The following is a 27546-nucleotide window of genomic DNA, read 5'->3' as shown; positions in this document are numbered from 1 at the left end:
TCCAACCTGTCAGAATTGGAAAGGATCTGCAAGGAGGAATGGCAGAGGATCCCCAAATCCAGGTGTGAAAAACGTGTTGCATCATTCCCAAAAGACTCATGCCTGTATTTGCTCAAAAGGGTGCTTCTACTAAATACTGAGCAAAGGGTCTGAATACTTATGGCTGTGTGATATTTCAGTTTTTCTTTTTGAATAAATCTGCAAAAATTTCAACAATTCTGTTTTTTTTCTGTCAATATGGGGTGCTGTGTGTACATTAATGAGGAAAACGTAACTTAAATGGTTTTAGCAAATGGCTACAATAGAAAACAGAGTGAAAAATTTAAGGGGGTCTGAATACTTTCCGTACCCACTGTAAGCTGTGACATGGCCAAAGTGTTGGGGCTTACTGCAGCAAAGTGCAACATCAGCCAGGAACCCTCAACCTTGTGTGTGTGTGTGTGTGTGTGTGTATGTGTGTGTGTGTGTGTGTGTGTGTGTGCGCGCGTGTGTGTGTGTGCGTGTGGTCTTTGTACAGTGATATTGCTCTAGGGCAGGAGAGAGTTCCCCTTCCATGTGTCAATGCTGTTGACAGTGAACCTTACCCAGATGACTACAAGTACATTCTTGAAAACTGTGTCACCTCCCCGATGAACATTGATAGAAACATTACACACTTGCAGGTAAGTGTATTTCTGAGAAAATCAAGCTGGTATCCCTCTTCTATTCTGAAGTCATCAATGTTATTTTTCTGCGTGTCCATTGCAACACAGTACTGCGTTTGCAAGGAAGACTGTTCTTCAAGTGTCTGCATGTGTGGACAGCTCAGTCTGCGTTGCTGGTATGATACGGTGAGATGGATAACACTACCATAATAAAGATAAGTTTTTAATGTTTAGGAGAGTTCCATAGATTTGGACATGGGTGCAGGGTTGGGTGTTTATTTTAGCTGCAGTATTGATCTTTTATGGATAGTAATAGTTGAAAACAGAAGACAATAAAGAAATTCACCTTGCTACCGTACAGTCTGGGCTGGACACAGGCCAAACACTAAGTACGAGACATTAGCCCCTTTCACACTTCCCATTGAAGCCAGCTTTTTCCCGTGTCGGTGTTCTGTGTGAAACTTACTAATACAGAACAATGGTTGAGGTTGACCCACACATTTTCCGGCTTTCAAGGTAGTAACACAGCTATGTGAAAGTTTCATGGCAGAAAGTGGCTGTGAAGTCTATGCCCCTTTGCATTGAAAGCAAGTCTCTACCTGACAAATATGTCACACCATGTGCCCCTACACATCTATTAATTTGATCAGGCGAATAAATGCCATCTCTTTTACACCTCTGATTCATCTATTTTTGGGAAACTTTGTATGAAAGGGGCTATTGAGCCCCAATAAAAACATCCACCCATCCATTTTCTATACCACTATCCTCATTAGGGTCGCTAGTGAGCTGGAGCCTCTCCCAGCTGACTTCTGGCAAGAGGCAGGGTACACCCTGGACTGGTGTGCCAGCCAATCTCATGGCACATATAGACAACATCCATTCACACTCACATTCACACCAATGATATTTTTAGAATTTCTACAACAAAAACAAAACAATATCATTACTTTTTAATCAGCTTTGTCGGATTTGCTCTACCAACATAAATCACATTTGGAGAAAGTAGTAGTCACACTTAAGCAGCCTATCAGAGGTTTCACAGCATTTTGCTGAGGTGTAGCAGTCTGCTGCTTCACATCATACTGTAGGTCCTGTGTTTGACCTTCCCCTTATCCTTCTAAAATCAGTGATTATCTTGAACTTTTAGGACGGTTGTCTTCTACCTGAATTCTGCCGCGAGGAGCCCCCTCTTATCTTTGAGTGTAACCATGCTTGTTCCTGTTGGAGGACCTGCAGGAACAGGGTGGTGCAAAATGGACTCAGGTAGAGAAGATTTTATAGTATTTGTATCGCTAAACTATAAAAGCAATCTCTTTTGGTTTGTTGCAAACATAGAATTAGATTGTTGGAATGAGCAACACAATTCAAATATCTGAATGTATCAAGCGAGAACCAATAATATGTCATGTAACCCAGGACCAGGCTTGAGCTCTTTAGGACCAGTAAGAAGGGCTGGGGTGTCCGAGCACGTCAAGACGTACCACAAGGGACCTTTGTATGCGAGTAAGTCTCTCAATTAATTAATGTTGTTATATTGGAGGATCTTTTGATAACACACGTGCATCGGGATGATAACGTGTACTGTATAATTATTGGTTCTAGATTTTATCTTTGGGATTTTGCAGGACTCCTTGATGCATGTGTTTGTAATTAATTATTGGTTTAATTATAAACACAGTTTCACCAAACTGAGTTATATCTTAAATCTGTTCAATCTTTGACCGTCAGGGATGTGTCTTGTAAACAGTATTAGCATGTGAGTGAAGTTGAATCTTGCTTGTCAACAGGTACGTAGGTGAGATCATCTCTGAAGCAGAAGCTGAGATGAGGCAAAATGATTCTTACCTCTTCAGTTTAGATGATAAGGTACAGTACAGTCACAATTATTCACAGTCTTTAAAAAAAAACATACCCTACCTGAAGAGTTTATTTTTATTTTTTTGTGCATTAAAAGTAATATTGCTGCTCTGGTGGTCCATTACTCTGGTCTAGAGTGTCCATTTACAAAAGTAAGCAAGGGTACTTATCATCATAACTGATCCATACTGTATGACTTTTTTGAATACTTAGTAGTCCAGTGGTAGGGTGGCTTAACTGTCTGTAATTGATCTTGTTGTTGTTGTTAGTTTACTGCCATGTAATGTATTTTAATTTCAACGATGGACTGTCACCTTATTTATAAAGCTGTCGGAGCGTCTCATTATTATTATATCTTTGCCTCTCAGCCACAAGATCTTTACTGCATCGATGCTCGTTTCTATGGAAACATCAGCCGGTTCCTTAACCACATGTGCGAGCCCAACTTGTTTGCCTGCAGAGTGTTCACCACACACCAGGACCTGCGTTTCCCACACATTGCCTTCTTTGCTAGTGAAAACATCAAGGCAGGAGAAGAGCTTGGGTAAGAAGGCTTCTTTTTCTTTATTATGACTTCAAATTCAAGTCTATGGTTACTCTTGTCCAGTTTAGCATGGTGGTTTAAAGTTTAAAAATTAAGTTTTCCACAACGACCACTAATTTTCTCCTCAAGCTTTAGTTTATGATGGACAGTGGGTACAGAAAGTATTCAGACCCCCTTATAATTTTCACTCTTTGTTATATTGCAGTCATTTGCTAAAATTATTTAAGTTCATTCCCCCCCCCCCCCTCATTAATGTACAGACACCACCCCATATTGAAATTAAAAAAACGGAATTATTGAAATATGTTGTTGTGTATGTATATATATATATATATATATTTTTTTTTTATATATATATAGTTGAAAAAAACTGAAATATCACACAGCCATAAGTATTCAGACCGTTTGCTGTGACACTCATATATTTAACTCGGGTGCTGTCCATTTCTTCTGATCATCCTTGAGATGGTTCTACACTTTCATTGAAGTCCAGCTGTGTTTGATTATACTGGTTGGACTTGATTAGGAAAGCCACATGCCTGTCTATATAAGACCTTACAGTTCACAGTGCATGGCAGAGCAAATGAGAATGATGAGGTCAAAGGAACAACCAGAAAAGCTCAGACAGAGAATTGTGGCAAGGCACAGATCTGTCCAATGTTACAAAAAAAGTTCTGCTGCACTTAAGGTTCCTAAGAGCACAGTGGCCTCTATGATCCTTAAATGTAAGACGTTTGGGACGACCAGAACCCTTCCAAGAGCTGGCCGTCCAGCCAAACTGAGCAATTGGGGGAGAAGACCCTTGGTGAGAGAGGTAAAGAAGAACCCAAAGATCACTGTGGCTGAGCTCCAGAGGTGCAGTCGGGAGATGGGCGAAAGTTCTAGAAAGTCAACCATTACTGCAGCCCTCCACCAGTCGGGGCTTTATGGCAGAGTAGCTCGACGGAGGCCTCTCCACAGTGCAAGACACATGAAAGCCCACATGGAGTTTGCTAAAAAACACCTGAAGGACTCCAAGATGGTGAGAAATAAGATTATCTGGTCTGATGAGACCAAGATAGAACTTTTTGGCCTTAATTCTAAGCGGTATGTGTGGAGAAAATCAGGCACTGCTCATCACCTGTCCAATACAGTCCCAACAGTGAAGCAAGGTGGGGGCAGAATCATGCTGTAGGTGTGTTTTTCATCTGCAGGGACAGGGAGGGAGACTGGTTGCAATCGAAGAAAAGATGAATGCGGCCAAGTACAGGGATATCCTGGACGAAAACCTTCTCCAGAGTACTCAGAACCTCAGACTGGGCCGAAGGTTTACCTTCCAACTAGGCAATGACCCTAAGCACACAGCTAAAATAATGAAGTGGCTTCAGAACAACTCCTGTGACTGTTCTTGAATGGCCCGCCAGAGTCCTGACTTAAACCCAATTGAGCATCTCTGGAGAGACCTAAAAATGGCTGTACACCAATGTTCACCAACCTGACAGTACTTCTACGAAATACTGAGAAAATGGTCTGAATACGTATGGCTGTGTGATACTTCAGTTTTTCTTTTTTAATAAATCGCCAAAAGTTTCAACAATTAAGTTTTTTTCCCTGTCAATATGGGGTGCTGTGTGTACATTAATGAGGAAAAAAAAGAACTTAAATGGTTTTAGCAAATGGCCGCAATATAACAAAGAGTGAAAAGTTTAAGGGGGACTGAATACTTTCCGTACCCACTGTATATGTTTAAGGCTAATTAGTCATGAGAAGTCCCTTGACAATCATGTCAGCACAATTGGATACTGCTATCCAAAGAACCAATAAAGTTCATCCTGCTAGACTGGTTGAGTATTTTGAGCACCGGCACTTGTGAATGTGATAATAGCAATGTTGCAAGAAAATATATATATTTTTTTCCCTTGGACAAGTCAACAAGAGGATCATTGTACTCGCATATCGCGTTTTTAAGTCCTTAACAGGCAGCTTCTAAATCTAAATCATGGGTGTCAAAGTAGGCCAGACCAGTAAAATCCATCCATCCATCCATCCATTTTCTTCCACTTGTCCGTGGTTGAGTCGCAGCTTTAGCAAGGAAGCCCAGACACTTCATCCAGTTCTTCCGTGGGGATCCTGATGCGTTCCGAGGCCAGCTGGTAGACATAGTCTCTCCAATGTGTCCTCGCACGTCCCCGGGGCCTCCTTCAATTGGAATGTGCCCGAAACACCTCACCAGGGAGGCGTCCAGGGCGCATCCTAACCAGATGCCTCAGCCACCTCATCTGGCACTTCTTGATGCAGTGGAACATCGGCTCAACTCTGAGCCCCACCCAGAAGACCGAGCTTGTCACCCTCTCTCTAAGGTAGAGCCTGGCAACCCTGAAGAGCAAAAATTTCAGCCACTTGTATCTGCGATCTTGTTCTTTCAGCCAGCATTACTGTAGACTCTGCACCGATCCGCCTGTCGATCTCCCACTCCATTCTTCCCTCACTTGTGAACAAGACCCCAAGATACTTGAACTCCTCCACTTGGGGCAGGACCCAGAACTGGAGAGGGCACTCCACCTTTTTCTGACTGAATGCCATGGTCTCAGATTTGAAGGTGCTGATTCTCTTCCCAACTGCTTCAGACTTCTGTTTTGAACCACTCCAGTGAGATTTGAAGATTGCGGCTTGATGAAGCCAAAAGAACCACATCGTCTGCAAAAAGCGGAGATGCCACCAAACCATAGCCCCTCAATGACTCCCTCAGCTGGATATAGACATTTTGTTCATAAAGGTTATGAACAGATTTGGTGAAAACGGGCAGTCTTGGTGGAGTCTAACTCACACTGATAACAAATCTGACTTACTGCTGGCTATGCAGGCCAAACTCTGACACCGATCGTACAGCGACTGGACAGCCAGTATTAAGGGCTCTAATACCCCAAACTCCCGGAGCACCCTCCACAGAACTCCGCAAGGGACACGGTCAAATGCCTTCTCCAAGTCGACAAAGGACATGTAGACTAGTTGGGCGAACTCCCATGCACCCTCCAGAAGCCTGCCAAGGGCGTAGAGCTGGTCCACTGTTCCACGATCAGGACGAAAACCACAGTGCCCTCGCCTGAATCAAAGATTGGACTTCCTCAAGGGCCCTCCTCTCCAGAAACCCTGAATAGATCTTACCAGGGAGGCTGAGGAGTGTGATACCCCTGTATTTGGAACACACTCTCTGACCCACTTACTAAAAAGGAAGACCACCACCCTGGTCTGCCAATCCAGAGGTATTGTCCCCGATGTCCATGCAATGTTGCAGAGGCATGTCAACCAGGACAGCCCCACAACATCCAGAGCCTTCAGGAACTCTGGGTGGATCTCATCCACCTCTGAACCCCTGCCATCGAGGAGCTTTTTAACAACCTCTGTGACTTCAACCCCAGATAGGGGAACCTCCTTCAGAGTCCACAGACTCTGCTTCCTCATAGGAAGGCGTGTCGGTGGAATTTAGGAGGTCTTAGAAATATTCTCCCCACCGATTCACATCGTCCCGAGTCAAGGTCAGCAGCTCCCCATCGCCACCATACACAGTGTTGACGGTGCACTACTTCCCTCTCCTGTGATTCTGGATAGTGGACCAGAATTTCCTTGAAGCCGTCCGGAAGTTGTTCTTTATGACCTCACCAAACTCCCACGCCCCAGTTTTTGCATTAGCCACCACCAAAGCTGCATTTCGCTTGGCCTGCCAGTACTCATCAGCTGCCTCCAGAGTCCCACGGGCCAGAAAGGCTCGATAGGACTCCCTCGGCTTGATGGCATCCCTTAAGTGCTGGTGTCCACTAAGGGGTCCCGGGATTGCTGCAACGACAGGTCATGACCACTTTATGGCCACAGCTCCCGTCGGCCACCTCAACAATAGAGGCACGGAACATGGCTCACTTGGACTCAATGTGCCCCACCTCCCCTTGGTCATGCTCAAAGTTCTGCCGGAGGTGGGATTTGAAGCTCATTCTGACAGGGGGACTTTGCCAGATGTTCCCAGCAGACCCTCACAATACGTTTGGGTGTGCCAGGTCGGACCTGCATCTTCCCCCACCATCAAAGCCAACACACTACGAGGTGCTGATCAGTTGACAGCTCCACTCCTCTTTTCACCCGAGTGCCCAACAGATGCGGCCGCAAGTCTGATGACACGACCACAAAGTCGATCAATGTACAGTTCAATAGTCAACAGTAAAATCGTAGCATAATTAATTTATTAAATGATTTATCTGGGTCTAATTGTTTTTACATCCCAAAAACCTGGCATTTGAACAGACCTGTGTATACTTTTTAGATCCCCTCTTTGTATATGTAGCCGTAAACTTTTTATTTTTTTAAATAATTTTTCTGAGCTAGCTACTAAGGTAGCTACCACTATTTTGCGTTATTGCCTGGTTTACAGAGCTCCAAAATAGTTCATCATCATCATCATCATCTTATAGTGAATTAGCAGGTGTACCTAATAAAGTCTTTCAGGTTATGTACACAGGAAAGATTTTGACTGTCCATTGTTTTGTTTTTGCCCACTTCTCAGATTTAATTACGGTGACCACTTTTGGGAAGTGAAAAGCAAGGTGTTCAGCTGTGAATGTGGCTCCTCCAAGTGCAAGTACTCGTCTGCAGCCATGACGTCGCTGCAGGCGGACAGCACGCCAGAGAACCAGCAGCAGCCCAGCGCCTCCCCTGACACCAGCTCCTCCAATGGTCCCTCCAGCCCCTCTTAGAAGTTGCCTCGCAGACATCGTATTTACACACGCGTCACTTCTCATGGATCTCAGGACACCTGTCCCAGTGTCCAGTAACTTTTTACAGATGAACGTGTACTGTATAGAGACACGAACCTTTGACTCTTGGGAAAACATTTTGTTATGGTGAACAAGATGCACAATTGGACCCCTGAAGAATGTACAGCTCCTGTTTGCCATCAGGCTAAATGTGACCAGAGGGGGGGTTACCAAACAGAAACGAGGACAATTAAAACAGTCTTTACATTTCATATTTAAATTCGCTGGGAAGAAGAAAATGGCCTTTTGCTTTCAGTTATCAAGAACCATTCCACCAAAATCAGCCTGTATATGTAAATTTAAGTTATCACTTCATCATGTCATTTCTGTTGTCATGGAGTGTTTGAAAAGACACATCAAACATTTGATAACTGCTCCAAATCTTTGATAAAGATAAATAAATAATGCCAGGGTGGGTTAAATTTGAGTAAAAATACTTGAGAGTGGGATGCTGTGTCTTTCCTTAATAAGATGAATAAAATGACCTTTCGTTAAGCTTGTTTGTTAAGGGGGAACTTCATTGATGCAGAACGATTTTAACAGATGAGTAACAAAACTGGTGCTCTTTTTAAAAAAACGAACAAACAAACAAAAAAAAAAACCTACATGCTCATTACCCAGGTGAACATAATTTGTAAGATAAGAGAACCTTACGTTGTTTTTTTAATGTTCTGTTTTATTTCCAGTTTTGTAATTGTACTTGTTAGTGGTTCTGTTCCTATTCTTTTTTCTATGATTTTGCCAACATATCTTTTTAAACGTCGGTAGTGAAGTGACGACTGTGCAAAATTTCGTATTGAAAAAAAAAAAAGGTTACAGAAATGCACTACCATTATTTTCTGTTACATATTCATGGACCGTGAAACATCATTTGAATTGGTTGTATCTTTTTCAATAAATTTACTACTAATGCATTTCTTCTGAGCTACTTGTTGCATTTCCTCTCTGGGGGCAACACTTTCTGTGACAGGGTTTTGCTTTAGCATCCTATCTGCATTTCCTATTTAGAGATTCCTTTCTTCCTCCCTTTAAACACATTCACATTACCGAAATATTTTACGACTGGAGCTAGCAGGAAGTTCAGACAGAATGAAGACTGGGATGACATTTGCCACGCTAAATTTGCCTTTGAAAATTGCTTTGATGTGATGGGCTGCTGAAAGGCCAAAATAAGCGTTAATACAGAAGGGTACAGAGATAAGGCAGCAAACATTTGCTATGTAGCGCAATTGATTGACATTCCCATATATGATAACGGATACAATATATAGGAATTATGTCCTCAAGCTTAGTGCAAAAACAGGAAGCTAATCAGCTAGGAAGAAATTCCTTTGGATCAGATTCAAAATGCTGTAGAGCCAAATGTAAAAACATCTTATCCGCCTCTCGTTTTTTACAAATGGGCCGATGATTGTTCCCTTCCAGACTAACAAAAGGAACACTTTAACGCGTTTGATCGCTGAATCCCGAAAACATTTCAGTGAGGATTCTAATGATAAGGTCATTAAACATGGCTTGACAGGAAGCAGCTTTTCCGCATTCCAAGGTGGGAGAAGCTTGTGTGTGTGTGTGTGTGTGTGTGCGTGTGTCTATGTCTAGGCCCTAACCCTAGCACTGGAGCCTCCTGCAGACAGAACCTTGATATGTGTGCCACTCATTTCAGTTTCATCCACTCATGCTTGTTTGTTGTATGTAACAGTCATGAAGAGAACAGTTCCTCACTCCTCTAAATGGGCAGAGACCCGATCGACTGTGGTTTATGGTAAGTTTTTTTGTTCTTTTTCATTCGGAAAGATTGAGACGCACAGTAATATGCCACAATTATCATGCTCTTTTTGGCTTTTTGCATACGTTTATAAGAAAAAGTTACTGTCAAAAATATCCTTCAAGAACGTAAATGACAGGACAACTGTCATAGTCCTTACAAAGTAATCACTAATAAGCAGTTAAGGTATTCAAGACCTTTGCAAACAAAAAAGCAAAGAAATGAGGCAAATTTAATTTAAAACTTAAATATGTACATCCACATATGCTTGAGCGGTGTAAATAAATGTTTTTCTGTTTGAAGTCTTCCAGATTGCTTTATTTATGTTAAAATCCCAAACATTTTCTGCAGGAGCCCGGGGATCGCCCCAGACAATGTTTTTTTTTTTTTTTGGTCTGTCACCTTTTTCATGCCTTTGGTCTTTGCTTGTCTGTTATCAACATTATTTGTATTTGTTAAATGCAAGAATAAGGAGAGGAAGTTTTTCAAACAAATACATATATAATAGACAGTACAGTCAAGCCAGCCGTGGCAATCTTTGGTGTCATGGCTGTATTTATTTTTATTTGTTTTTTTATTTCTATTTTTAATATATTATTATTTTACTTGTAATGAATTTATTTTCTGGTTGTTCTATGTAGTTATTTAAAGTTGAGTTTTGGTTGTTAATAATAATGTCAAAATCACTGAATAATCGTGTTTATTAATCGTAATTTCAATATCACTCAAAATAATTGTGATCATTACTTTTTCCATAAATGCCCTGTTTTCAACTAAAGTTAAGTTAGTTAACCCCAAAAAAGGGGGGAAAAAAGGGTATATCTAACTTAACGCTTGTGTCTTCTTAAAAAATGTTTTCATACAAAATAGCACTATCCTTATACTTTTTCTAAATATACTCTCCACTTCTGTCATATTTTCTTTAGCAGACCGTCCCTCAATTATAGGAAATTAGTCAGTTTTATTTCTTTTTTTATTATTATGTCCAACCACTGTTTTGTACCAGTTCCTAGTGTTGGCTTTCCTCGAGGCTCTGAGAAGTATCTTTATCAAAACGCGATCCTCTGTCTGAGTCCCAAGTACAATCTAACACATTTTTATTTTATATCCAAGCACCTTAGTCAGCTCTGAATTGACATATTCCCAAAATGATTTCAATTTTGCACAGCTTCAGAAAACATGTGAATGATCCGCATTCAAGGAACCAGATTGAGGTGTTGATAAGCTTTTACTTTTGCTTTTAGGCATAGTAGTTATATATATATATATATATATATATACACACACACACACACACACACAGTACACTGTATGTTTGATGTATGCACTTTAAGAAGCAGCAAAATGAGTGAAACACAAGCTTGAATTCACTGCCCAAGCTTTTGGTCACAGCTTAGAATAGGATAATACAAAAATGGTTGTGACACTATTAGTTTGCTGTGTCAGTGGTGTAGATATGCATCATACTGAGCGCTCTTTCTGATATTTTGTTCTTCTCATGTACTATAGGTAAATTAGGGAAGCGAAATATTCCTAACACGTATACAGTAAGTATGATATAGACCAGCTCAACAACACTGTAAACTACAACCATTATATTCAATATACAGTATGGTCAAACTAATGTCTGAGAGACCGTTTCAATGTAACCGTAGTATTATTATCTTTATAATGACAGACATATTCATCCAGCTTCTGTGGGATCACTTCATGGGAAGGTCTTATGAAAGCTGAAACTGCCTTTAAATTGGTTATTAGTCATCATATAAACCAGTGGTTCTCAAATCTTTTACACCAAGTACCACCTCTAGAAAAAATACTGAGTTCTCCAAATACCACCAAAATGTTAACATACAGTAGTGTAGTAAGTCTAAGTGTTCATAAAAAAGGAAAATGTAACGTTTAAAAAATATATTTAATATTATAGTTAGCTACTGTATGTAGTCTGAACATGACTGAACTGAACTGTACTGTACTAGTGCAGTAATATTTTAGTGTACCACTAAAGGGTTCCCACGTACCATGAGTGGTACTCATACCACACTTTGAGACTCACTGGTATAAAGTATTTGTATTGAATTGCACTTGTAATTGACCAAGTACAAGCTACTGCTTGTTATGAATGAGTCATTTAAGTGTGACAAAATAACCTAATTTCAAAGTATAAGAAATGTCATACCTGAGATTCAGTACAGTCATTTAAGTCACAAAGTGACAAAGTAGAGTGCTCACTATTTAGCAAATGAGAAATCACCCACTGTTTTCCCTCTAATGACTTGTAGCAGTTTTATTATTTATTATCATATTAACAAGGTGGGGGCCAATAAATTGACAAGCAGTGTAAAACCCTTGATGGGGATACCGTTATCGTAGCTGTACCGGTCTGTAACACTGTGTAGGTGGTATGTGTAATTCCTCGACTGCAATTCCTGTGCACCGTTGTTCAACCTGTTAGAGGGTACCGTCAAGTGCATTGTTAGTTCACAGTATGTAGAGTCAGAGTGGGCCCTCTGAAACCAATTAACATCCCTCATGGAGATGATGTCTGCCATGGTTGCAGGGAAGATAGACAAGTTGTGGCGGAAAGCGCCGCTGAGTCTGGTCAGAAACTATAGTACTTGGGTGCCGAAATATAGCGTGTTGGGATGAAACCGCATGCTTTCAAAACCACACAACCATCAGAGGCTTGAAAAGAAAACCAATGTCATATCAGCGTCAGTGATTTGTTCAAACAACCAGCACTCCTGTACATACAGTGTTGCCTCTGAGAAAGTCAAAATGGAATCTCTCCAAAGAGATGACACACACTGTACACTGCGTGAAGTGTAGTGTTCCTCAGTTTGTCAATGAAACAGGGGTGAGGCCTACAACCTCCCAGAGTTGACTTGAATGAAGGTCAGGGTGCTTGAAGCTACTGTATGACAGAGGAAGCAAAAGTAGTCACCCTCTGTACTTAAGTAAAAATAGAGGTATAGTACTACAGTCCCCAAGATGTAAAATCAATCAAGATCTTAACCGCAGTTGACTTTACTCTTTATTTACTCTCTTTTACTTTGTGTCGTCGTCCGTGGCGGTTGAAAAAGGTAACAAGCCTATTTTGACAAAGTAAGGAGGAATCTATTTTATCTGTTTTCATATGTAGGGAGTAAAATAAGTCATCGGAAAAATACATATTCAAATAAAGTACAGCTATGTAAAAAAAAAAATAAAATATCCTGCTTAAGTACAGTAACTCAAATTACTATTTTTCTACTTTGTTACCTCCACCCCGCGCCCTCACTGTTTATTGGGCAACCTAATACTTTATGGTGTCTGTTCTGTTCATCAGCACTGCGTTCAGCCACGTTGAGCTCGTGGCGGATGCTCACCCTGGGGGCAGAGTACGAGGACACCTGGGCCCTGGCACGTGACAAGATGTATCGACCCAGACAACAGGTGAAGGAGCCTCCTGGTGGGCATGCTGGAACGTTCGAGCCAGAGGAGCCTTCATGGAAACACTGTGAGACCAACACTACTAAGTATGACACAGTTATGCACTTGGATGGAGCAAGCAGAGTGCGGACCAGCGATGGTTTGTGTCAGATTGTCCAGAAGCATGAGATGGAGACAAGCACACAGTGGCCCGGAAGGTAATTCACACCTTTGAAACAAAAACACTATTATGACTTTGGGCACAATGTAATACATATTAGCTTATTTGATAAAATAATACACTTTATAGTTCCACTACATGTACAATGACCTGTATATGAACAGCAGCAAGTGGTTTAGAGGCAAATGAACCCCATTAAAAGCCCTCTGACAAAACTCAAAAAGGGTTTTTGTGTCCACAATAATCGACAATCATATAGCCTATTATAATGAATTTTGACTGAATCAAAATGTGTTCACAGAAGAAAAAAACAACTAGAACTCGTCTAATAACATTCATTAAGAAATAATAATGAATGTCAAGCCCATGTTTGAGGGATTTACAGTCAGATTTCAGACAAAACGAAAGAAAAAAATCATGGACAAATCCAGAAACAATGGAAAAGCAAAGCAAAAGGTATATGAGTACAGTATATGCGGATATAAATTAATAAAATGTATTTAATCCTACCCATTATTATTTATCATATTTGAAATAGTGTAAAATGTAATGGGCTTTAAAAATGTCCCAACATAATCAGTACAATTTTATGCACGTATCAAAAGATAAACAAAATGTTATTAAATAGAAAATGTTTTAAATGGGCGAGCATAAATGTTACATTTTCATAAATCATAAACTGTACATCTGGATCCAAATCTATTTACCAATGAGCTCACCTCAAATATTGAAATGTTAGGGTTTATCTATTTATATATTTTGAAAGGCTTCTCCACACAGTTGCTAATTATTTTTTAAGCCTGTAATTCTGATTTAGTGTGGTACAAAAACCTCTCCACATAAATATACAGTTGCAGTATGTCTAATTAACCACTAGATGACTGTCACAGAGTAGCTTGTGAAATTGTGTTCATGGTTTATCCGAAAAGTGATACATGATTTGCAATGAGTTGTAAAATAATGATGGCTGAAAACACAATCTTTGACTAATGGAGAGAGCAACATGCAAGTTCGGTTTGTACAAAAAGTATGAATGTATTTATGTGTGTCATGTATTCTTTTTGTTTAAGTAATATAAGCTAAACCCAGCGAATCCCCGATAATTGCTTGTAAATGAGATTTATTTTTCAACAAATCTTTAAAATCTAATTTTCAAACCATCAGCATCATCTCCGGTAACCAGCGTGCATGAAACAATTCCCACTGGTAATTAATGTTCCATAAACAGGCCTGGTTTGTAGTGGTCTATGAGGGCTTTTAGTTACGCTGCATTTTTAATATTGTAATACTCAGTGACATGCTGATGAGCCAGTGATGTTAAAGTCAGATTTAAAAATGTATGAACCCAAAAGAGTGGTGTTTGCCTTTAAATGACCAGCTGAACATTAAAAAATTGTGTGTGTGTGTGTGTGTGTGTATAGCATACATTGAATGAAGGAATTATATTACCTTATAAGATTCATTTTGGATGGTGGTGTGTAAGATGACTCTGGTGGTGGGGAGGAAGATTAAGAAGACAACCGCAGAGAAAAGAACCATGTAGTGGAAGCTGAGAAAGGAAGAGTGTTGTGCGGCTTTTCGGGAAGAGGTGAGACAGGCTCTTGGTGGACAGGAGGAGCTTCCAGAAGACTGAACCGCTACAGCCAAGGTGATTAAAGAGACAGGCAGGAGAGTAATTGGTATATCTTCTGGCAGGAAAGGAGAGAAGGAGACTTGGTGGTGGAACCTCACAGGACAGGAAATAATAGGTTAGCTAAGAAGAAGTTGGACAATGAGAGTACAGAGGAGAGGGGAAAGGAATACATTGAGATATGACAGAGGGCAAAGGTAGAGGTGGCAAAGGCCAAACAAGAGGCATATGATGACATGTATGGCAGGTTGGACACTAAAGAAGGAGAAAAGGATCTATACAGGCTGGCCAGACAGAGGGATAGAGATGGGAAGGATGTGCAGCAGGTTAGGGTGATTAAGGATAGAGATGGAACTATGTTGACTGGTGCCAGCAGTGTGCTGGATAGATGGAAAGAATACTTTGAGGAGTTGATGAATGAGGAAAATGTGAGAGAAGGAAGAGTAGAAGAGGCAAGTGTAGTGCACCAGGAAGTGGTAATGATTAGTAAGGTGGAAGTTAGAAAGGCATTAAAGAGGATGAAAAACGGAAATGCAGTTGTTCCTGATGACATTCCTGTGGAAGTATGGAAGCATCGAGGAGAGCTGGCTGTGGAGTTTTTGACCAGCTGATTCAATAGAATTGTAGCGCATGAGAAGATGCCTGAGGAATGGAGGAAAAGTGTGCTGGTGCCCATTTTTAAGAACAAGGGTGATGTGCAGAGCTGTGGGAACTATAGAGGAATAAAGTTGATGAGCCACACAATGAAGTTATGGGAAAGAGTAGTGGGGGTTAGACTCAGGACAGAAGTGAGTATTTGCGAGCAACAGTATGGTTTCATGCCTAGAAAGAGTACCCCAGATGGATTATTTGCCTTGAGGATGTTGATGGAAAGGTACAGAGAAGGTCAGAAGGAGCTACATTGTGTCTTTGTGGATCTAGAGAAAGCCTATGACAGATGTACCCAGAGAGGAACTGTGGTACTGCATGCGTAAGTCTAGAGTGGCAGAGAAGTATGTTAGAATAATACAGGACATGTACGAGGGCAGCAGAACAGCGGTGAGGTGTGCTGTAGGTGTGACATATGAATTTAAGGTGGAGGTGGGACTGCATCAGGGATCAGCCCTGAGCCCCTTCCTGTTTGCAGTGGTAATGGATAGGCTGACAGATGAGGAGATGCTGACAGACTGGAATCCCTGTGGACCATGATGTTTCCAGATGATATTGTGAGTTGCAGTGAAAGCTGGGAGCAGCTGGAGGAACAGTTAGAAAGATGGAGGCATGCACTGCAAAGAAGAGGAATGAAGATTAGCCGAAGAAAGACAGAATATATGTGCATGGATGAGAGGGTCATTTTGCGGCATCACTGCATATCGTTCCACTGTGTTTAAGGAACATCGAAGCCTGTCCAGAATGAACTCCTTGACTGTATGCTGTCAGTTTTGAGAGAGTGCATCATTGAAGAAGTCAGGAGTGCAGATCTTTCTGCCATGCAGGCTGATGAAACAATGGACATTTCTAGTCCGTGTCAGCTGGGGATTGTGGTCCGCTACACTGACACTCTCCAGCACCCCCTCCAAGGACTCCAAAAAGGGTGGGTACTCTGAACTGCTGTTTGGTGCATAGCCGCAAACAACAGTCAGGACCCGTCCCCCCCCTGCCAGAGAGGTGACATTCCACGTCCCTCGAGCCAGTTTCTGTAGTCGGGGATCGGATCGCCAAGGTCCCTGACCTCGGCCACCACCCAGCTCGCACTCCACCCGACCCCTACGGCCCTTCCCACAAGTGGTTCCCCTTTCGGCTGTGCCTGGCCGAGCCCCATGGGCGCAGGCCCGGCCGCCGGGCGCTCTCCTTCGAGCCCCACCTCCAGGCCTGGTTCCAGAAGGGGGGCCCGGTGACCCGCGTCCGGGCAAGGGAAAATTCGTTTGTCATCATCATAAGGGGTCTTTGAGCCATGCTTTGTCTGGTCCCTCACCTAGGACCTGTTTGTCATGGGTGACCCTGCCAGGGGCATAAAGCCCCAGACAACTTAGCTCCTGGGATCATTGGGACACACAAATCCCTCCACCATGATAAGGTGACGGCCCAAGGAGGGGTAAGTAAATATAGTTTAATTATATTACAGCAGTATTTATACAATGAGTGCAAGACGGAAATATAATATTCACAGAGCTACGCCGACAGACAGTACATTGTGTAAAAACAATATTTGATATGTATAGTATGTATGTTAACATGTTTTTCATCGGCTACAATAAACATATCCATACACTGAATTATTTATAGATTTTTGCATTCAGTTTTTAGGTTTGTGACAGCATCATGGGGCAAGCAAATGAAAGTTTTGTCTTCACAAACCATCTGATTAGTGCTACACTGCTATGGGCAGCCAGATTTCATGAGTAACACAGCCAATTTCCCAAAGCAGCACTGACCATCAACATGGAGGCTGACCCCTTGCTGAACAAGAACAGGCTGACAAACTCGACTGGCTCTAATCCACAGCAACGATGAGCTCGGGAACTGCAGTGGTTCTGTGGCTCTGTATCAGCTTTTTAAGGAGATCAATTTTCAGGGCATCTCACAGACGGTGGCTCTGCTAAAGAACCTCATCACAACTCCGATGACCGCAGCTAAATCGAAGAGGTGTTTCTCAAACGGTGAAGAGAATCAAGACCTTCCTCGGGAACACAATGCCACAGGATTGTTGCAATGCAATGGCCATGCCCTCGCTTGAGAAGAATCTTATCAAAAACACCCCTGACTTGGAATCATTGAGAAATTTGCCTCGCTCAAGGACAGAAGGGACAAAAAACAAAAAGAAAACTACACGACGCCATCAGACTCCTGAACAAATGACAATCACGATCTGTGAACCACGTGCAATTTGTTTTCTTTTGTAATCCTGCTCGCTTGAATGTTTGTGCAATAACCCGCAAAATTTGAATAGATGACTCGAATTATACGTATATTTGTTTTGAACTAGCTAAACTATTACTGCCACCTGAGTCAAATACACTGCCCTTTTTTAAAATGGCCATTGTTTCTAAATTGGTTCTTGCGTCTTCTGTATTTATCTTTCATTATTTCATATTGTTACTTTTTTTTATATTTGTCAGCAGAGGCAGACTAGCAAAGTAAGAATTTCAGTGCTACTGTTGTTTTTAACTGTCCAAATTATGAATGCACCTTGAAATTAGAATTTTTCTCGCTCTCTAAGTAATGCATATTCCTTGGTAGTACGCGCCATCTAGCGGTGACAATCAATAACACTTCTTAAACAGAATAGCTGTGTCATCAATTCTTTTCTTCCATGAGGTGGTTTGAATTCAAAGCCATTGACGGTAAGTATACTTATTCATGTGTTTTGAGGTTAATTTACGGGACTATAGTTGAATACATTAAATTAGTGTGTGTGTGTGGGTTTATATCGATCGATCGATCTAGCTATTGATCTATCGGTCTAACTGTATACACACACACACACACACACACACACACACCAGCCGCCACTGACTATTTCATATCCTTGTTGGGCATTGGACTTTATGTTTACCTTTTATTTTATTTCCACTTTTGAGCATTTTTCTGAATTTTGCCAGACTTATTGTGTGTTGAAGAGCTTGATACTAAAATCAGCTATTTAACGGGCCTGTTTACATTCAAATGATCTCAGCTTACATTTTGTGGAAAAAGGGATCTTGGGCTTGAAAAGGTTGGTTACCACTGGCATAGATAGATGAACAAAGATACATTAGTTGTAGTAAATCTGAATTTTTACAGCAGTAAAATTTCCCGCGGCACACCTGATGATCTCTTACAGCACACTAATGGTGGTTGCGAATCACTAGTCCGAGCGAAAATAAACTTTTTTTTAATCTGGCAAGGAAGTAAGTTGCAAATTAACCACAGTATTTGGATGTGCAGTATGTCTCCTTTCACCTAAAGTCAGCTGGGATAGGCTCCATGCAGTTACCCGTGACCCTGAACAGGATAAGCGCAATAGAAAATGGATGGATGGACAAAAGTCAAATACATTTTTGTCAAGAATACATTTGAAGACCTTAGCCCTCACTTCTCATTAACAGTCCCATTGATAATATGCACAGTACTGTGAGTTCTGGGTTCGTGGGTTTCAGAAAAACTCTCTGAAATAATTTGTATTTATTGCACTCATAAGAGGGGGCGAAGACGACTCTATTTTGACCGAGTAAGGCATAGGTGTCAAACTCAAGGCCCGGGGGCCCAGATACGGCCCGCGAAAGCAAATCATGCTCGTCAACTTCTGTGATTTTTGCTCAAATCTGTACCCAAATTCCAAACTGTCATAATAATAAACAATAATGTTGAGATCTTGCATTTTACTGTTACCAAACCCTTCTTCTACAGTAACTTAAATAATACTTGAACAAACTATTATCCTTGTCTTCTGATTTCAAAACTAGTAATCCCACATTTTGTTGTGTAATGGTAATAATATGATTTGGTGACGACACATTTTACGATTTCCCTCCTCTTATCTATTTTCAAATGTACAAGGAGCCAAAATGAAGTCGTCAGAAGAATAAATGCTCAGGTCAAGTACAGATACCGGAAAAATCGACTTAACTACAATAACGAAGTATTGTTACTTGCTAGAACTTGATTAGTTGTCCAGTCAGCCAGCAGACTGTGAAGGAAAGTAGCACTGAGCGCTCCGCTCGCTGATAGGCCCGCATTGAACACATGAGCTCTTCCTTATTCCACTGGGGGGGACTCGTGGAGCCCTGAGCCCCCCCCCCCCCCCCCCCCCCCCCCCCCCCACGCAAGCAGGGAGTGATCAAACACAAGCCACAGGACAACCGCTCGCCTCAGATTTGCTCGTGTCATTGTTGCTCGCGACCAGCACGAAGGCGCAAGAGGGATGGTCGTGTTGTTGGACTGACCCAACCCTCTCTGTAGAAAAAAAAAAAAAAAAGAAAAAAACCCGACATTTCAACTGGTGTTTAGCTGCAGCTACGATGATGACATGATGTGGAGACGTGATTTATCTCCTCCGTGGATGCAACAGCTTCAATGAAGTGATCTCGTCTCTCCATCTGGAGTCATTTTCTCCTTTTTTTTTCTCTTTTGAACTTTTACATTTGGACATTTTAAGGAGGATGAATCAGCGGAAAGACTCGAGCATCAAACCCGTTCCAGTCCTCTGTCAAACCTAAAAAAAAAAAAAAACTGTGCTTGTGGATGAAGTGCGTTTTGTTGTGATGCGTCTCTCCTCCATTTCCACTGAAACCACTTCGGATTTTCCCTGTTGGATCTGTGCGTTCCCAGAATGGCTCGTTTCACTGAAGATCTCCCCAGCCGCTATGGAGGGGGCACCGGCGGCGGAGGAGGAGGGAGAGGAGCGCCGGGTGCGGGGAGAGGAGGTGCCCGCGGTGGAGGCGCTCCGGGCGGCCAGAGGATGTACAAGCAGTCGATGGCCCAGAGAGCCCGGACAATGGCTATTTACAACCCCAACCCCGTGAAGCAAAACTGCTTGACTGTCAACCGCTCCCTCTTCATCTTCCGGGAGGACAACCTGATCAGGAAGTATGCCAAACGTATAACAGAGTGGCCATATCCTTTACGGGCGAGGTGCACCATGACCATAGAATAGAAACCACAACCGCCTGCAGGCCTTTTTTTTTTTTTTTTTTTAATTATTTAATTTTTAATTTTTTTTTGTCAACCTGATGAGACAGTAAAAGCCCCCTCCCCTGCCCCCCACCACCCGTGTCAATCTTATCTCTACCGTGATTCCTGTCCGCGCAACACTGGCTGCACCTGTCGCTCCAGGGCTTATCTCTGCGCAGTAGATGGTGCCTAAACGCTACTCTTATAGATAGCGCTACCTTTTTGGTTAACATACAAGCGTCACATTCATGTTCTATTCTTGTGCAATACTTTCCGATGAAGCATGACGTCCTCGTTTGAACCAGGAGGAAAAGGCACACACGCGACAGGTTGATGCGCAAAGGCCGACTTGCGAGCCCTCTCCATGGTGCTGAAGTCGCCCACGCCGCGCTAGCTGCGAAGGCTGCAGCAAAACATTCGGCCAGTCAGTCACTTTTTTTGTTTGGGCACAGCCAAGCAAGCGCTGTATTTTCTAAATCAGCGACACGGAATACCTTTTGAATATAGCATTCTTGTAATTTCACGTCCTTATTCAATAAAAAAAAAAAAAAAAAAAAAAAAAAAAAACCACATTATAGATGGTCAAGAATGTTACAGTGGAACCTTGGGTTCACAAACTTCTTGTTCCTAAACTCCGTTTGCGTACCAAAGTAATATTTCCCATTGAACTCAATGAATAGAATTAATCTGTTCCATCCTCAGAACAAAGTTATGCTTACCTTGTTTTTTTGTTTTTGTTTTTTAAAATCTTATCGGTGTGTAGTTAAAAATAAACACACCTCTTCATGTAGAATCAGCACGGTTTGTTCACTAACAAACCATCGAGCAAAGTCATAGCCTTTTTGAAATTTGAATTTGTTTCTTCAAAACAGTCACTATTCTAGCCACATCGGCTGCCTTTATCGCCTCTTTGTTCTTAACAACAGGACAAATGGTAGAGTTCACCAAACTGCACCGTGAGATCACAAACCCTAATTAGAATTAACATAATGACAAAGAATTTCTTTGTTTCTCTCTATCACACTTGATGACTCACCAATGTGTCAATCCGCCGCATGGAGCGCCAACTACGTGGCGATTATTTTTTATTTTTTGTTGCCTTATGTATCGCTGGCTGGTATCGGCAGTCTTCATGAGCACCCGATACCTTGAAATAAAGCTGGTATCATACTCACCCACCCCAACTACTCACGCAAAAAAAGTACTTAATTTTCTGTTGGACGTGATTAAAATGTGGTAAAATGAGGTATTTCCCCCCACCTTTCTTTGAAAATAATCAAATAACACATATTAACACACATTTTAGTCATGAGCAACCGATGTTACACGCTCAAAGGACTTTATTTCAGTGTAATAACAGTGTCGCTTGCAGTTTTCAATTTCTTTCGAGTTCTATCGAGAGCTGATTTAGAACACAAAACAAAGATACTCGCAATACGTGACACACAAAGCAAACGATGTTTATATTGAGCCCGATAAGTGAGCCTTCCGCGCCATCTCTTTGTGTATTGAAGCATTAGTGCATGCATGAGCAATATCTATCTATCTATCTATCTATCCATCCATCCATCCATCCATTTTCTTTCCCGCTTATCCTCACCTGGACTCAGCTATCTTCGGGCGTGAGGCGGGGTACACCCTGAACTGGTCGCCAGCCAACCGCAGGGCACATTTAAACAAACAATTATTCACACTCACAATCACACCTACGGGCAATTTAGAGTTGCCAATTAACCTACCACGTATGCTTGTTGGATGTGGGAGGAAACCGGAGTACCGGGAGAAAACCCACGCAGGCATAGGGAGAACATGCGAACTCCACACAGGCGGGGCCGGGATTTGAACCCTGATCCTCAGGACTGTGAGGCAGAGGTGCTAACCAGTCGCTCACTGTGCTGCCGCATTAGCAATATTTTTTTGAAAATGTTGGTCCTAAGCCGAATTGTTTGTTTTCTTTTATCAGAGAAACATTTTCGGTACATGAAAGCTTGACCGCAGGTGTGAATATCGGTGTGAATGGTTGCCCTGCAATTGGGTGGCATCAAGTTCATGGTGTTTCCCATCTCTTGCCCGAAAGTCAGATGAGATAGGCTCACCCAATTCACCCACGGCCCTAATGAGGATAATTGGTATAGAAAATTGATGACTTGATGGATAATTTGCTCATCCAGGCTTCTAAAATCATTCAATTTCAATTAAGATGAATATACATATTTTACACTACTCTATACAAACATTGCATACGCCTGCAACAGTGTGCTGGGAACCAAATACAACAATTGTGCCTTCATGAAGTTACATTTTGATTGACACTGTCAGCAAGGTATTGATGAAACAATGTTTAGTTTTGTGTTTGTAATGCTGTAAAACTTGCACTGCGTCCTGCCCAGAGCTGTTTTGTCATATTTTGCTACTCCGACTATGAGAAACACTGCTGAATGTACTTGTACACCACTGCCTTGCCGCAATAATAAACACATGATTGAGTTACCTTCAAAGCCATTTAAAATTATATACATGTTAAACCCTTTGGACGGAATTGAACATTAGTCATCTTACAGTGAGTATGAGTAGTCAAACGACATATTGGCTTAAAGGGTCATAAACTTGTTATTTCTTTGCATTTCATAACTCCTCAATACGACCTGACCCGTGGGCAATGACCTGGTGAAAATGGATTGCAGAATGAGCCAGCCATTGAAACTAGTTAGAAATGATCAACCATCTGGAAAGATCATGAGCGCATGTATAGGAGGCTTTCTTTCTTTCTTTCCAGAAAGCCTTCAACCAGAGCACGATTGAAGGTTTCTGCTTTAATGCACTCAAATCGACATGTAGTGGCATTAGTCATTCTGCAACATGCACACTGGCTTTTCTGGAGAATGCATTCGCAAATCCATGTATTTTATTGGAGGAGTGCATTGGAAAGTTTGGACACAATTTGGAGTCGTATCAGTGTGCCTATAAGTGAAAACGGAATAAAGTATCAAGTGTCGTACATACAACAGCTTTATTCTTACGAGAAGACTTTCTGCAAGATATTTGTGGGAAATGTATAATATAGTTCTAATTCTCCCACAGTCCTTGCTTCCACAAACATGTGAAAAGGTTGGGCAGTAGTTTTGAGATTTGATGTTTGAATCTCAGCTCTGGCCTTCGTGCGTGGAGTTTGCATGTTCTCCCTGTGCCTACGTGAGTTTTCTCCGGGTAGGCTAATTGAAGACTAAATTGTCCGTAGGTGTGAATGGTTGTTTGACTATATGTGCTCTTGGATTGACTGGCAACCGGTCAAGGGTGCACCTGGACTCTCGGCCAAAGGCAGCTGGGATAGGCTCCAGCTCGCCCGTGACCCCAATGCGGACATTGCGAAAGAAAATGGATGGATAGGTGTTGGTAAACTTGGATTTCCTGCGGTAGAATAAAAGGAGCTATATACAGAAGCTTCAGAATTACCATTGAGTATCAAATAATGTGTGTAGTCTAGACTACGATTCATTAATTGACTTTTGTCCATACAGTGTACTTTACATTCCATTAGATGATGTCTTAATGTTTAATGTTCTAATGAAATGAATGCTGCTTGACTTTCAAGTGCTCCTTAACCCTCCCACTCCCTTTGAATACATGATCCTGGCTACAATCATCGCCAACTGCATCGTCTTGGCCCTGGAGCAACATCTACCGGCCAGCGACAAGACGCCCATGTCAGAGCGCCTGGTAAATGTCGTCTTCCTGCACACATTTCTTTTCAACCGCCTGATTTGCAGCTGTTATTTTGACTGTAAAAAGAAACCACTTTTCCTCCTTGGGTTTCTTTATTTATTTTCAAATCTTTCTTTGGCAGAAGGTGATGATGACCTCTCCTGGCGCTCCGCCTTGTATCAGTTAAAAGCATTTGTTGAAATCTGTCTCTTGGGTTACACAGCTGTCCAGTATCAGACAGAAACAAGAGACTGTAAGTGGGCTTGTAAAAAATTGCCATCTCTGTCTATCAGTTGGGGGGGGAGGAAATAGCGCATTTACTGTATTACGGTTGAGCCGCTTGCGTTCTTTGCGGTTGCACATTGGAGTTGAAAATTGCGTGTGTTACAACGAGCCACAGTTTTGTGTGACTGACGTAATGAGTTCCTGTCACATTCACCCACCTGCTCCTGCTGTAAACAGTCTCTGCGGCTGTGGTGCGTTTTTAAGCACACGAGATTGTGAGGATGAGGGAAACAAGCTAACAGTCGGGACCTGGGAAAGTAACGAGAGTTGTTGGACAAAGAGGGATCGTACTGTGTTTCCCAGGCCTCCTTCACCATGATGATGAAATGCAACAAGCAGCAGTTTAATTAGCGCAAGGAATCAGCTTTTATTTATGGAGCAGGGTTAGCAGATCAGAAGGTGTGCAGTAACTATAAAGTTATTCCTTATTAATTTCCCATCCATTCCAACTTGTAATTCTAGGATCCTTGGCTCTTACTATTCATCTACCCAAAATATGTTTAGAACGTGCAAGGAGTTTATAATTTGAATAACTAGCAACGCACATCTTTTGCGATGGCAGAACAGGCCATTACGACAGCGTCATCTAGATCAACTCAAGCAGCCCAGAAATGCTTACTTGGCCGAAATTCTGGATATACCCATTGATGCCACAGTGTGGTGAAATATTCAAAAATAAATTCTTGTTTCGATACCCATAAACAGATTGTCATCCAACGTTTGTGGGATCTCACCTCCAGTTTGGTGGTAATCATTTTTGTCATTTTTCTCAAAAATCTATCCTACTCTGTGCTGTTCAACGTTTTAAATGCTACTGTATACACAGGGTAATTAAAATAACAAAACCAGTGGTGGCTGATATTTGCACCGTACTGTCTATACTGTATATTATGTACCGTTAACGAGATACCCTTGAGCCATGTTTTTCTGTATCCTAACCAACATTTAATGAGATTTTCTTGGCTCATGCAACACCCCGTCAGAACATTGTGTTTTTTTTTGTGTGACGAGTGCAAATCTAGCACTGCGCTTGGCGTAACTCTCCAATGTGGCGGGCGAGACCCGGTTTCGGTAATTTTGTGGACCAGCGTACCCCCAGCAAATTTATATGCAGGACGACTGCGCTGGCAAGGGCGTCATCGCAGACGGCTTCAGGCCTGCCCAATTGAAGTGGCTTCTTTCATTCCCTTTAAAAGCGGCGCAACAGTATCGCATGGAGATGTCTCTATTTACGGAAGAAGACTCAGCGATCTGTGCGTGACTGGAGCATTGCACATTAGCGGGTACCCCTATTAAATAAAGAATGAACTGTTAAAAACCCTTGGCGACTTAAGTATATCTGCGGTCCCCATGTATAGACATCCTCTCCACCGACCCTCATCATCTAATAATACTGCGATTGGCTGGCGACCAGTTCAGGGTGTACCCCCCCTCTCGCCCAAAGATAGCTAGGATAGGCTCCAGCACGCCCGCGACCCTAGTGACGATAAGCGGTATGGAAAATTAATAAAGGAATGAATAATAATAATAACATCTTTTATGGATTGATTTCTACAATGCTTAAGAGGGTTGGATGACCGATATTGAAAAAGGTCTCATCCAGCACACGCGGTCCCAGTAAGCATAAGTTCAGATGGACTTTCTGAGACCAAAATCTCACTCCCCCAAGCACATCTCCACGGGCACACACTCGCTGTGCAGGTTACGAAAGTTGAGCCCTCACAAATCTTTTGCCTCATTTTACTCAGAAACACACACTGCAATGAAAACACAACCTTGGTATTAAGACTCAGAGATTGTGACTCCCTCGTGAGTGTCTACACATTCTGAAGTCGTGTCTGAACGACTCTGAGCAAGATATCTTGCGATTATTGAAAGCACCTCCCTTCATGATACCGTAACTCATCTAACGTCTATTATCACTGGTGCTTCAGCGTGGGCAGAGGAGACTACAGAAAAGGTCACATTTCTTTATAGTGCTCTGGCCTGTCACGCTGCCTTTTTTTGTGATTATTTATGTCGGAGGGTTCAGGGGGGGGGGGGGTGGTGGGGGGGATACTGTCTGTCAGGTTGAAGTATGCTGGAATATCATGTATTCATTCACACCTCTTCCAGCTCACATAGTCAAAGGCCTTGATTTACCCAGTCACCCAAAGGACGTAGCCCAACTGGATGTGTTGATTTGTGTGACACTTCTTCTACTTCTTAAGTAAAGAAGGGACAGGCCAGTCATACTAATATCATTGAACATTTATTGTCATGTGCACAAGAATAGGAAGGATACAGTAAATTTGCGTCCTTGGAAGTAACCAAATACGTCACTCTGTTTGACTCTAAATTTGTAAATCTGACTTTAGCGTAGCACATCTGCCCCACAGTTCTAACGACCGGGGTTCAAATCCCGGCCCCGCCTAAATGAAGTTTGCATGTTCTCCCTGTGCCTGTGTGGGTTTTCTTCGTGTACTCCGGTTTCCTTCCACATCCCAAAAATGTGTGGTAGGTTGATTGAAGACCCAAAATTGCCTGTAGGTGTGAATGTGAGTGCAAATGATTGTTTGTTTCTATGTGCCCTGCGATTGGCTGGTGACCACAGTTCAGGGTGTACCCCGCCTCTCGCCCGATGATAGCTGGGAAAGGCTCCAGCACGACCGCGACCCTAGTGAGGAGAAGCGGTACAGAAATTGGATGGATGGATGACTTTAGCGTCAGTGCCTCACCAGCCGTGGTCCCCCTCAGCAGGGTTATTACAGTTAAAACGCATAAATCCATAATCGCTAAAGAAATGGCAAAACAAACTGCTCATGAACAGATTTGATGATAATGAAACATAAACACCTTAAATCATTTCTTTTTAGGAAAGTGCAAAATCAATAGTTTGTCAACTTTTCACTGATGCAGAAGTGCAACGGTAACATTTGGAACCGTGTGAATTATTTAGCTGTAAAAACACTAATAATGGCATTGCTTTGACTATCTAAAAAGCTGAGAGTGGTTGTTTAAATGCTGCTGAAAATTGTGTTTGTACCCGGCTACCTTTTATTTGTTTGTTTATTTCTTTTTAATATTGAATGGTTATTGGTTGGCCATGACACCCGCTAGCCAGAAGCTGTGT

The 27546-nt window shown here is 42.1% G+C and overlaps 2 protein-coding genes across 10 annotated transcripts in view; both read left to right on the top strand.

Annotated features, from left to right (window-relative positions):
• Positions 1–8753, top strand: part of ehmt1b (euchromatic histone-lysine N-methyltransferase 1b) — a 79882-nt gene extending 71129 nt beyond the window's left edge. For all 5 annotated transcript variants that reach the window (XM_061697472.1, XM_061697470.1, XM_061697471.1 and 2 more), the window contains 7 exons: positions 518–662; positions 753–830; positions 1795–1910; positions 2064–2150; positions 2435–2513; positions 2873–3048; positions 7580–8753. In XM_061697472.1, coding sequence (XP_061553456.1) covers positions 518–662; positions 753–830; positions 1795–1910; positions 2064–2150; positions 2435–2513; positions 2873–3048; positions 7580–7769 — 871 coding nt within the window. In that variant the 3' untranslated portion in view covers positions 7770–8753. The remainder of the gene's footprint in view (positions 1–517; positions 663–752; positions 831–1794; positions 1911–2063; positions 2151–2434; positions 2514–2872; positions 3049–7579) is intronic.
• Positions 8754–13060: 4307 nt separating this feature from the next.
• The window catches only part of cacna1bb (calcium channel, voltage-dependent, N type, alpha 1B subunit, b), a 186498-nt gene continuing 172012 nt past the window's right edge, over positions 13061–27546 (top strand). For all 5 annotated transcript variants that reach the window (XM_061699497.1, XM_061699498.1, XM_061699496.1 and 2 more), the window contains exons 1-3: positions 13061–13223; positions 20106–20390; positions 24059–24164. In XM_061699497.1, the coding sequence (XP_061555481.1) occupies positions 13126–13223; positions 20106–20390; positions 24059–24164 (489 nt within the window). In that variant the 5' untranslated portion in view covers positions 13061–13125. The remainder of the gene's footprint in view (positions 13224–20105; positions 20391–24058; positions 24165–27546) is intronic.

This window comes from Phycodurus eques, chromosome 15, assembly GCF_024500275.1.
Source record: "Phycodurus eques isolate BA_2022a chromosome 15, UOR_Pequ_1.1, whole genome shotgun sequence".
Classification (NCBI taxonomy): domain Eukaryota; kingdom Metazoa; phylum Chordata; class Actinopteri; order Syngnathiformes; family Syngnathidae; genus Phycodurus; species Phycodurus eques.
This window is presented reverse-complemented; position numbering and strand designations above follow the sequence as displayed.